This window comes from Gymnoscopelus braueri (genome assembly GCF_963280865.1).
Source record: "Gymnoscopelus braueri genome assembly, chromosome: 13".
Classification (NCBI taxonomy): domain Eukaryota; kingdom Metazoa; phylum Chordata; class Actinopteri; order Myctophiformes; family Myctophidae; genus Gymnoscopelus; species Gymnoscopelus braueri.
Window position 1 is genome coordinate 52,035,329 of NC_137615.1, and position 12,547 is coordinate 52,047,875.

The 12,547-nt window shown below is 42.4% G+C and overlaps 2 protein-coding genes across 5 annotated transcripts in view; one reads left to right on the forward strand and one right to left on the reverse strand.

Moving 5' to 3' along the window:
- Positions 1 to 12,547, forward strand: part of ccdc171 (coiled-coil domain containing 171) — an 87,831-nt gene that overhangs the window by 23,801 nt on the left and 51,483 nt on the right. For 3 of the 4 annotated variants that reach the window (XR_013934268.1, XM_080446448.1, XM_080446450.1), the window contains exons 15-21: positions 503 to 778; positions 1,972 to 2,103; positions 10,075 to 10,256; positions 10,816 to 10,974; positions 11,364 to 11,543; positions 11,685 to 11,809; positions 11,913 to 11,967. Coding sequence is in view for 3 of the 4 variants with exons in the window: in XM_080446448.1 (XP_080302574.1) it covers positions 503 to 778; positions 1,972 to 2,103; positions 10,075 to 10,256; positions 10,816 to 10,974; positions 11,364 to 11,543; positions 11,685 to 11,809; positions 11,913 to 11,967 (1,109 nt within the window). In the remaining variant the exon portion in view is untranslated. The remainder of the gene's footprint in view (positions 1 to 502; positions 779 to 1,971; positions 2,104 to 10,074; positions 10,257 to 10,815; positions 10,975 to 11,363; positions 11,544 to 11,684; positions 11,810 to 11,912; positions 11,968 to 12,547) is intronic. The other variant, XM_080446449.1, reaches the window with a different exon arrangement.
- Positions 5,943 to 7,844, reverse strand: LOC308098645 (tripartite motif-containing protein 16-like; the record flags this gene model as incomplete). The annotated part of the gene is made up of 1 exon (XM_080447051.1): positions 5,943 to 7,844. One exon carries the CDS (start codon positions 7,842 to 7,844, stop codon positions 5,943 to 5,945), a length of 1,902 nt encoding a protein of 633 aa, XP_080303177.1.

A 12,547-nucleotide genomic window follows, 5' to 3' on the forward strand; every position in this document is an offset into this window, starting at 1 on the left:
TGGTTACAGCCCAGCAGGCTATGGGATCTCTAGCCGCTGGCTAGACTTGGCTTATACACACACACACACACACACTGACACACACACTGCGTAATAACTGTGTTATTAGCACACTTAGGGTCGTAAATGACCGGGTTATCACACACTCACCACACTATAGTCCATATTCACACGGCGGCCATTTGGGAATTTAACATTGCGTTGCTGTGGCAACTGGGGTGGTATTTCATTGACTTAATGGCAATATGGCCGCCGTGTGAATATCGTCTATACTGTCACCTGCATGTGCTAATGGTCAATGACCTATGCATACCGAGCTCATAACCGCACATTGCCGGGTATTGGCTAGTATATATATTTATATAGCATCATCTAAAATTACATGCTGTAGTTGTGTTCCCGGAATGAAAGGTATAAGGTTAAAACAAGTCTAAATGGGTTAAATTATCTTTTGTCAAAAAAAAATTCTATGGATTAATTCAATGAACTGTTCCGCCCCTAGCAGGAGGAGGGCAGAGGACGGGGAGAGGACTGCGGAGGTGGAGGAAGGGGGTTTGCGCCGTGCTGGCGGCTAACAGGCTGCTAGCGTTAGCCAGGAGCTCCAGCGTGGCGCTCCGTGTGGAGAGGAGAGGAGGAGGAGGAGGAGAGGATGGAGGGATGAGGAGAGGAGAGGATGAGGGAGGGAGGAGAGGAGGGGAAGAGGATGGTGGGAGGCAGGCGGTGTGTGTGTGCGTCTGTGGGCAGACGGCAGCCAAGAGGGAACTCACACCCACAACAGGTAGGCACGCACACACACACATAGTTATAAGAACGTATTATTCATAATGCTTTATAACAATAATCATAACACATTATAATATAAAGCATGCTACAATGACGTATACAGTCAGGTATAAATGCAATTTGATATGCATATAACACTGTATAATTACAGTTATCACTCGTAAGTGAGCACTCGTAAGCACTCATAATGCAATCATAATACATTATAAACCAGTTTATAATGACACTTTCTATGCATCCCATGTTAATTATCATAGTTGTAAGACATTATAATCATGTTATAATGCTTTATAATCACCTTATAATGCATTGTCATCACTGTTAAAATGCATAATACTGTCATAAGTCACTATAAGTGGTCATTTGTTGCTTTAAATGACTATAGAGACAATTATAATAATTGACCTTATGACCTTAAGTCATTATATAATGCTTTATAATGTGTTATGATTATTCTTATAAAGCATTATGAGCATTAATGAGTTCTTATAACTATAATTATACAGTGTTATAATGCAGATTATAATACATTATAAGTATGTTTATAATGCATCATAGACATGGGAATGTCTATGATGCCACTTGCCACTTGTCACTTGCTATGCCATGTAGACATGGCATAGCAAGTGTTACCTAAAAAAAGGCCATAGATTTTCAAACGTATTAAAAAATAGTGCGATGTGAGATGCGTTGTGAGCTTGTAGATGTAGATCAGCTATTGTGCTATTGAGAAGTGCTGGCCTATTGTGGCCTTCGGTATAGAGGTCATTGTCTTTCTTTGTATATGCAAGTTATTTGTCACATCTGCCCTGTGGTTTACAAAGCTAAACAGAAATGTCATTTTGATATATATGTTCCAATGTCCCCAGACTTTTCCTCTGGTGGCTACAATGTGGAGAAGGTCCCCCCCCCCCACCCAAGAAATCTAGCTAACTCTTGTTGTAAACCTATTTGCCCTTTTGGGACATTAATAAAGTTGAACCTTGAACCTTGTTTATTGACAAAAACACAATTGAATCCTTAATCACAATTATTTGTATGGCAATTAATCGTCAATTAAAATGTTATGATTCTGACACACACACACGCACACACACACACACACACACACACACACACAGAAGAGTATAGGACATTTCGGTGTGTTTTCAAAATGTAAGTTCATGTGTGTGTGTGTGTGTGTTCCAGATAAGGATGATGATGATGAAGATAAGGAGGAAAGTGGTGGAGCAGGGTTTGTGCGTTGGCTGCGGTCCAAACATTTCTCCTCTCTCATCCTCTCCTCCATGACACAACTGCAGGAGGTGCAAACGCACACTGGTAAGTAACCCCACACACACACACACACACACACACACACACACACACACACACACACACACACACACACACACACACACACACACACACACACACACACACACACACACACACACACTCTCTAGGTGTCGCTGTCATTTAAGCCCTGTTTTTTACTAGAAAAGGTTTCTAAACAGCAAAAATAGCAGATCTATACACGAATCCACGGAGCACTGCCCTGGGCGCAGCCATTGCTGCGGTGTCAACGCTCCGCGGACGCGACACCGCAGCAATGGCCGCCTACAGGCAGCTACAGGCAGCGTGTCTGTGGATTCGTCTATAAGTTGGGTATGTTCCGATGTCGAATAGATGGATATTTAACCACTTAAGCCCTATAGTGAAAATAGCACAATTTGTTGCTGTGTCGCTGTCACCTATACCTGGATTCGGGAGAGTCTCTTTTCCCTGTGTTTTGCCCAGGTGGACAGGGTTTTGAGGTTCGGTTTAGGCATCATTTCTGTGAGGTTAGGGTTAAGGCTAGGCATAGTGTTTGTGAGGTTAGGGTTAAGGTTAGGCATAGTGTTTGTGAGGTTAGGGTTAAGGTTAGACATAGTGTTTGTGAGGTTAGGGTTAAGGTTAGGCATAGTGATTTGGAGGTTAAGGTTAGGCATAGTGTTTGTGAGGTTAGGGTTAAGGTTAGGCATAGTGATTTGGAGGTTAAGGTTAGGCATAGTGTTTGTGAGGTTAGGGTTAAGGTTAGGCATAGTGTTTGTGAGGTTAGGGTTAAGGTTAGGCATAGTGTTTGTGAGGTTAGGCATAGTGTTTGTGAGGTTAGGGTTAAGGTTAGGCATAGTGTTTGTGAGGTTAGGGTTAAGGTTAGGCATAGTGTTTGTGAGGTTAGGGTTAGGGTTAGGCATAGTGTTTGTGAGGTTAGGGTTAAGGTTAGGCATAGTGTTTGTGGTTAGGGCCAAGGTTAGGCATAGTGTTTGTGAGGTTAGGGTTAAGGTTAGGCATAGTGTTTGTGAGGTTAGGGTTAAGGTTAGGCATAGTGTTTGTGAGGTTAGGGTTAAGGTTAGTGTAAAATTGACTAACTCGGTATGTGGTGAAATAATACTCAGGCATCAGGATACCCTTCAAAGTATAACCAGTTGACCAGATGGATATATAAAAGTCAGATATTTATTTCAGCAAACAGTACAAGCATTGATTGCAATGATTGAGGATGAAGGTGGTGAATGAAATGGTGATGATGATGATTTTAAACTATAATAGAAACAAACAAGGAAAACCAATCAAACAAAGTACAACAATAAACTTAGGCAAGGTAACTTAACAAGTGATAAACCATAACAATGATAAGTCTGTACTTACTCAAATAATGCATCGGAAAGAAACTCAGGAAACAAACATAAATTAAAGTATAACAGGAACTCAGCACCAAACGCTCCAACCCACTACATTGCCCTCTCTTGCTGCAGTGAAGTGGGTGCTTTTTAAAGGGCCCACTGCAAGTAGGTGCTAATTGTAATCACAATCAGGTGTGCAGTGTGATTACCCAGTCTATAGCTCCTCCCAGCTGGGACTGAGCAGGAGGGGATTTTCTACAGTTAGGGTTAGGCATAGTGTTTGTGAGGTTAGGTTAGGCATAGTGTTTGTGAGGTTAGGGTTAATGTTAGGCATAGTGTTTGCATTCAATTCATCAACATAGCATAAAAATGTACACAATAATACATTTCTTCAACAAATACAAACGCTATGTACAAAGGATTAAAAGGAAAAACTACGGTAGTGTAAGACACCTCCTTTCGATGGGAATTTACATTTACCTCCCCTTGTGGACTCCTAATGTTTTTTCAGGCCAATTTTGAAAGAAACCAGGGATTCACATCCTTTAATGGATGGTGTCAGGGAGTAGTAGAATGAGAACGTTCTAAATGTGGGTGGTACCAGGTCATGGTCGCTCCCTATGCAGTGTTAAAGAACGGCTAACTTCAGGCGCTATTGTACCGAATTATATGCATCGAAGTTTCTAAGAGTTTTGAAACTAAACTGGGCATATGGGCTGTCTCTCAGGAACTGCTTGTTCCTTGTGTTGTTTAATTCTCAAGGTGTGAAAGAAAGGATTACATAAACATTTTTATTACATAAAAAAATATTTGTAAAGAAAGACCTTTTCACATCTGGTTACATTTGGCTACAGCACCATTTAATCAAAAGACAACTTGAAATTTTAATCTATTGAAATTGCACTGTAGTTAAATCAAATGTAGTGCGCTGCATTTGTATGTGACTTTGTTATGGTCCAAAGGTACAGTATGACAGGAGATACTGTCGGCCCTCAGGTATTTTAACCTATGAAGACCTGAGGCCGAGTCTACAAATATCTTCTAAATCAGTTTTCTGAAAAAAACATATGCTGCTATATCAGTGGTGCTCAAACCTTTTCATGTCAAGGACCCCCAAAATCATATGTATTTGGCCGCGGACCCCCATCGCAAAATATTTTGTTCCAGAACCCCCCCCCCCCCCCCCCCCCCTTGAAGCAAAGAGTATATGTATACGGTATTAAAGGATTTGCACACATTTTCAAGATTTTTCAAAAATAGCAGATCTACAAGCTCATAGCACGTCTTCGTGACACGCTATGAGCTTGTAGATCTGCTACTTTTTGTCTCTCTCACACACACACTCAAATATATAGCTAAAATCTTCCTGGTTTTAATAGGTTAATATTTTCCAATATGGCCCCCTTTGAATAAAGCTAGGACACCCCCTATCTAAATATTCTGTGTACAACTTCAGTTGCATTGCATTGTGGCCTAGTACTATTGTTCATGTTATTATGTCTCTGCCAGGACATTAAACCTGGTTCTAGTCACAATACACATGCAGTCATACACCAACATTTACTCAAATAATAGTATTTACACGTATTTACCATTTTTGTTTACTATTCATCACATGTATCATTGTTGTTTACTATTCATCACATGTATCATTTAATGCCAAAGAGTGTGAATTAATTTGTCATTTATTCAGATAATGTTTGAACATTACAAAAATAATCAACATCAGTGAATGTTATTTAACATGGAATATCAAAACCCACATAAAAGGTATAAGGATAATTCCTTTAACAGGTCCGTTCATGAAAGTCCTTGCGGTCTTGTTTCCAATGAGGGCCTGTGAGCAATTAGGGGTTAAGAGTCTTGCTCAGGGACATATTTCATTTCATTGACACATTTGCTGGCCTGGCCTGGAATCGTACCCGGGGCAACCAGGGCCTCTGGCTCCCTAGGCGGGCTCACTAACCACTCAGCTATGGCCGCCCCTTAACATAATAATCATTACTTCATAGCAAGACAAAATAATACAAAAAAACTAATTAATAATCCTCATTTGTCCCATGAAATTAATTGTATGAAGAGGAGAACATAATAGTAGCCTAAATACTAATTGCAATTAATTGAGATAATTGGCATAATTGGCATAATCATCATAATCATTTCCATGTTGAAACATTTTCATATATGAAGATAAACATATGATTCGAGTGACAATGACAAAGCTTAGGAACAACACTACTGGCTTCTGATGGCTCTCAAACTTTAAATTCAAGGAGCCACATAACTCCAGAGTTTCAGACATATAGGCGTCCATATGAATCCTCCTCAAGGAACCCTGAGGGTCCCTGGACCCCACTTTGAGAACCACTAGGTTATAGTATTTGCATCAACAGAACATTTTACTTTTTGAATGTTGAGAATGTTGACCTTTTAGATTAAAACAACAAAACAATTATGAATATGATTCTGGAGTCATGAGAGACAATCAATGAGAGACGACCCCCAGGGTTTGATCTACTCGAGGTCACACAACTCAGCACTGTCTCCTTCACCAAACCAAAACCCAAATCCAGCATAGAGGGGCTGGGTGAACCTGGTCTGGAGTCTGTGGAGGAGAGTCATGGTGTCAGAGACTCTGTACAAGGACAGAGTACCTGCACTGTGATCCAGGTACACTCCTACTCTGGAGGACACAGGACCTGGGATCATATTTAAAGATTTGCTGTGGTTGAAACTATAACCACCTGGCCCACACCATAATAACCAGGCTTTATCACTGAATGCAAATATACTTAGATCAAATCGAAATCCGTTGACAACTTCATATTGGGATCCTGTTCTGCTGATATCCTTGTATGAGACTGCTATGTCGACGTTTCCACTCCACTCTACCTCCCAGTAACAGCGTACAGTCAGACCGTCTCTACTCAGAACCTGCATCGTGGTGAATCTCTCTGGATGATGAGGATATGATTGTTTTTCAGTCATCATTGTTACTTTTCTGTTCCCTTTAGACAGAGACAGATAGTAGTTTGCTGTGTTTGGATCCAGTGTGATTGGAACTGCATATTGTAAGAACTCAGCTCTGGTATTGGGTTCAAGCCAACCAGGAGTCGTGTCGTGGTGGTCTTGAACCCCTAACCGCTCCCCGTGTGTCCACTGGGGCTGAACACTGCTCCTAAGAGAATGTGTCAAAGTAATTACAAAGAAAAGGATCACTACAAATGCCCTCATTATTTTTTTTATTTTAATAACGTCCTCTATTTGGTTTGTTTGTAAGAACTCGCCTCCGGTCTTGGGTTCTGGCGGCGTTGACAGTAAAACATCCACTCTTTTCACCGCCTCTGAGACGTTTGTCCCTGCCTCTCTGAGCTTGTCTAGTTCGTCCCTGATCTTTGACACCGCCACAGTCACGTCTTCAAAGGATCTCTGAGGACGGACATTGCTGCTCACTGGGTGTGTAGCTTCGCTGATCCGTGAGAGGGAGGTGTAGCGGTGTAGAAAATGGATGTGATCCTCTATGTGTGAGATCTGCTCCAGCTCAGCATGTCTCCCCTCCAGTTCAGTGACCTCCTGCTCCACGCACTTCCTCTGCTCTTCAGCACGACTCGCTTCACGTTTCTGCTGGTCTCTGATCAGCTCCCTCACCTCAGATCGTCTTCTCTTAGTGGAAGTGGTGAGCTTATTAAAGACAGTGTCGGCGTACTCCACTGCTCTATCAGCCGAGTGATTGATGTTCTTTATCTCCTTGTGAAGCACCTTTGCGTCTTTCTCTCTCTCCTGGATTCTCTGCTGGAGGTTCTGCTGGCTCATATCAAACTTTTTCTGTCTCTCAGCCCGTTCTGTTGCAGCTGAGATTATATCATGCCCTTTGTGTTCCTCCATGGAGCACAGAGAACAGATACACTGCTGATCAGTACGACAGAAAAGCTTCCTCCCCTCGTCGTGACGAGAGCAGATGTTCTCCCAAAGCTCGCCGGAGGCTTTGACCAGCCTGTGTGCCTGTAAGGCGGAGGATCGATAGTGAAGCAGGAGGTGGGTGTCACAGTAAGAGACCCGACACTGAAGACACGTCTTCACAGCTTTCTGTTTTATCCGGGTGCAGAAATCACAGGCCACATCTCCAGGTCCATCGTAGCAGTGATCAGGAGAAGCAGCTACAGTCGTCTTCTGTACATCCATCATGTCAGCCAACATGGTGTTTTTCTTCAGAACGGGTCTCGGGACGAACGTCTGGCTGCACTGTGGACAGCTGAATGATCCTCTTTGGTCATCCAGATTCCAGTATCGCTCAATACACCTACTGCAGTAGTTGTGTCCACAGGGAACACTCACTGGATCATTCAGTTGATCCAGACATATAGAACAGCGAAACTTTGCCTGGTCCAGTAGAACTGCTTGCTGCTGCTGTGCCATTTTACTGCGTTGTTCGTACTGTCTGGAAAACGGGTAGAGTGCAGTTTGGCATCTTTTCCTCAATCCTTGTGTGTGTGTGTGTGTGTGTGTGTGTGTGTGTGTGTGTGTGTGTGTGTGTGTGTGTGTGTGTGTGTGTGTGTGTGTGTGTGTGTGTGTGTGTGTGTGTGTGTGTGTGTGTGTGTGTGTGTGTGTGTGTGTGTGTGTGTGTGTGTGTGTGTGTGTGTGTGTGTGTGTCGGCGCGCCGCGTGGGAGAGAGAAGCATTCACCCTGTTGAAACATGAGACAGTGGTTTAATACCAGATAAGGTGAAATGTGTCTTAATCTCCCTCTCTCTCTCTGAACCCCCCCCCACAATAGAGGTGAATAACAGTTTCAGAGGAAGACTTGAATTCAACTTTATTCGGACGTCTACTACTCTTGACTCAGATGTTGATAACCCAAGAATAATAACTTATTTTTCTTTAGCACCTTAAGAGCCAGGACAGTGGATAAAACAGTTTCTGGAACTGTCACGGTTTAAATAGTAGCACACTATTTATACTGATACAAGCTCAAAGCTGGTCACTTCGTGCCGCGCTTTGAGCTTTTACATTTGCTATTTTTTTACATTTGAGAACTACTGCTTTAGAAGGCATTCGTAGAATCGGTCTCAGGTCTTCATGGGTTAAACTCAGCCTCACCTTTACCAGCTGCCAAAGTGATGAACACATGAATGTATCACTAATAGGCTCTACAGGACTTTTACTTGTAACAGCAGAGTGTTACTAGATTGTGATAAAAACTACATTGTACTTAACTCTAACCATGAACTTCTCTCTGGGGTTAGAATGGACCCTTATGGGTCTATATACAGGTCCATTTGGTTCAATTTACACACTCAGTTAAATGAACACTGTCTCACAGTTTAGATAGATGGGGGGCTCAGAGATAAACATTTTATCAAATGGGGGTCCGTACTAGTCTTAATGCATATCAAACTGGAGGTCCTTGATAAAAAAAAGAAAATGCAGAGAATCACTGGTTTAGTAGATTATTGGTTCTTAATCTGTGGGTCGGGGTCCCCTAAGGGGGTCCCCACATGATTTGGGGGGGTGGGGTCCCCAGATGAGAGTGAAGTGACAATTTAAGGAATTTAAAGACCTTAAAAAGGTTTTAATACCTAAAAAAAGAAGGGGGAAAAAAAGAAATAAAAGACAAAAGACCATTACTGCATAAAAATAATCAACAAACTATACATAAAAAATGGCAAACATTGGCCAAATTGTCAATTAAGGTTAGGTTTAGGCATAGTTTCTGTGAGGTTAGGGTTAAGGTTAGGTTTAGGCTTCATTTCTGTGAGGTTAGGGTTAAGGTTAGGCATAGTGTTTGTGAGGTTAGGGTTAAGGTTAGGTTTAGGCTTCATTTCTGTGAGGTTAGGGTTAAGGTTAGGCATAGTGTTTGTGAGGTTAGGGTTAAGGTTAGGTTTAGGCTTCATTTCTGTGAGGTTAAGGTTGAGGTTAGGGTTAAGGTTAGCTTGTCTGGAAACAATCTCCATTTCCCCTTTTATGGTTCAACAAAACAGCTTCTGATAACATTTCAGGTGAGAAATGGGCCATGCAGTTTCTTTATTGATTAATTTAACATTTGCCACATGAATGAATTGGTCATTCATTGTTTTGGTTACGAAGAGTATTCCTTTAAGTCCTGTCCATATGTACAATGTAGGCATTTAGCAGACCCTCTTATCCAGAGAGACTTAAATAAGCAAGGTAAACACATACATCAAATGCAGAGAGACAGTGTAGTGCCTCCAGAAACTAGGATCACAGGTAAACCAAGAACCTAGAATCAATCTAAACAATATACTACTATCAAAATAATAATCTGTACATTGAAACTATAGGATATCAGGTAAACTATGAACATCTGTCTAAATAACACGCTGAATCTGAATTACATGTTAACATTGTGGTAAAAAAAAAAAAACAGAAACACGAGAACAAATGACCAGGGTTAGTCTGCATTGGTCGTCAAAACTAGGTCAAGTGCTACGGGCTGAGGTGGAGTCTGAAGAGGTGAGAATTGGGAGTGAATATGCAGTTCTACAGCCTGTTGGAAAGTGAGGACAGTAAAATGAGGACAGTAAAATTTCCAAAACGTTCATCTTTCTACTAAAATGACCAAATGTCCTCACAAAGACAGAAGAGTGCTCTCACCACACACACAATTCCTCCTATCTCGTCTTCTTTAGACTCCACCCCTCCAGAAGTGACGTCAGCAGCTCGGGAAGGTTTGTCCCACCTCTTGGAACATCTTCTCAGCCAATCAGAGGTGGTTTCTGGTTCCGCCCCCTACAGAGGAAACCAGTGTCCACTGGTGGTTAGGCTGGGGCGGGGTCTGGCTCGACTGACGGCTCCACCGCCCAATAGGAAGGTAAGACTTTCATGCTTAGCTACAAGCAGAATTCCTCTACTCTCTTGACACCCTGTTATTTGCTTGCCCGGTGTGTCGCATTGTTCGGTGCGATCAGGATTCGGTACCCAGCATTGGATGATGTCAGTATTGAGACCATCCATATTATATATATGTTCATATTTGGGCATAATCCAGTCACTTAGCACATTGAGTGCCATACTGACGGCAGGGATCTTATGTCCATATATGGGCATTTTACTGTACGTGCCAATTTGCGCTGACATGGGGCATGTCCATTTGTGGGCTGATAACGCAGTCCTTGCTGGGATTATTGTGTTTAACAGCGTGTCACACATATAGGCATATCTGCGTGCCCGCCACAGACAGACGAACATGCAACTTGAACTTTATACTGTGGGGGGGGGGGGTGTGTTGCCTTCTGGTTGCCAGGCTCTACCCACACAGCTACCCCCCACCCCACCTACATAAGTGGTTAAGACAAACGATGGCTGCGTATTTTTTACCTGAAAAGAATGTCGACACAACACAAAGTGTAAACGTGTTGTTTTCCCTCCAGACTCTGGTCTCCTCCCTGCAGCAACACTTCCTGCTTTTCAGCCAACGGCTGCACTCTGCTGAGGTAGAGAGGCGGTCCCTCAGGCTGGAGTTGGCCAATCTGAAACGAGCGTCCAAGGGTGACCGTGGAAACCACCGCCACAAGGACCCCTGTGACGTGGTGAGGCACCGCACTGCCTGAAATTATATCTTTTTTTTATGTTGAATGAGAGCTAATATGGTGTGGTGTAAAGTAACGAAGTACATGTACTCAAGTACTGTTTTGAGGTTTTTATATAAATACAAAATATTTACTGCACTAAAACACTTTAGTTACTTGTTACTTTGTAGATTTTGATTATTATTACAAAGCATACATTAACCACTTCAGCCGTATATATATTTCGGCCATTTGAAAATAGCAGATCTACAAGCTCACATTGTGAGCTTGTAGATCTGGTATTTTCAAAAGTTTTTTTATGCATTTTGAACTTGTGAAATGGGGCATTCTGCACAATGGGTACTTTTATTTAAAGTATATTTTGATGCTGTGTGTGTGTGTGTGTGTAGGTGCCGGTGGAGCGTTTTGAGAGTGTGTGTGCGGAGCTCCGCCAGGCGCTGAACAGAGAGCAGGAGGCCCAGGCTCTGTTAAAGGAGCAGTCCGCTCAACTACGCACGCTAACCGCACAACTCAACGCGCACACTGCCGACACCACCGACACGCAACGCACACTGAGCCAGGCTGCACAGGTACACACACACACACACACACACACACACACACACACACACACACACACACACACATCATAACATGGACAAATGAGTTGAATTATTTATGTACAAGTCTATTACTAACAAGCTCGCTCGCTCACTCACTCACATCCTCAGGAAGTTCGCCGTAAGGAGCAGTCGCTAAGGATTCTGGGTAAACGTTTGTCGGCGGCACAGCGAGAGAAGAGAGAGTTGGAGGACAGTCTGAGACAGATGGAGGATTCACTGACGAACACACACAGGTAATAACACACACACACACTATTATACACACGTTATACAGTATGCACACTAAAACATATTGACATATTTCATATTTCCTTCTGTCTCATCCTTCTGTCCTAGGAGTAAGAAGTCTCTGGTCAACTTTATGACCACTGTAGAGAACACCTACAAAGAGGTAAAACGCACACACACACACACACACACACACACACACACACACACACACACACACACACACACACACATACACGCACGCGAGCATTGTTGATGTGACTACTATTGTGACTACTTTTAGCATAGAGTATATACAGTATATTAGTTATTGTTTCTATGGCTGCTATAGTATATATATATGTGTTCTCTGCTATAGCATATACTGTACACATGTTTTTCTACACCTTTGATTGATTGATTGATTGAATACTTAATTAGTCAGAAATATAAACGGCCCGTAGGTGGGTCATGGGATTTAGGCCGAGAAGTAGTCGCATCAGTTTGTTTTGGGAAGTCTGAAGCTTAGTTTTTAGTGACATTGAGATGTTGGAGAACCAAGAGGTACAAGTATAGTCAAAATGGCATTGAATGAGGGCTCTGCTCCGGCAAGAGTCAGCACTTTTGTTGACAAAAGAGGAAATTCTGCCTAAAAATCTTGGGCTAAAGGGCAATGGATACTGTTGACGGCTTCTTCTTTTTTTTATTCTTACTGGTTTCTTAGTTTTTCTAAAACTCTCTCTCTCCCATTCTGTCCCCTCTCT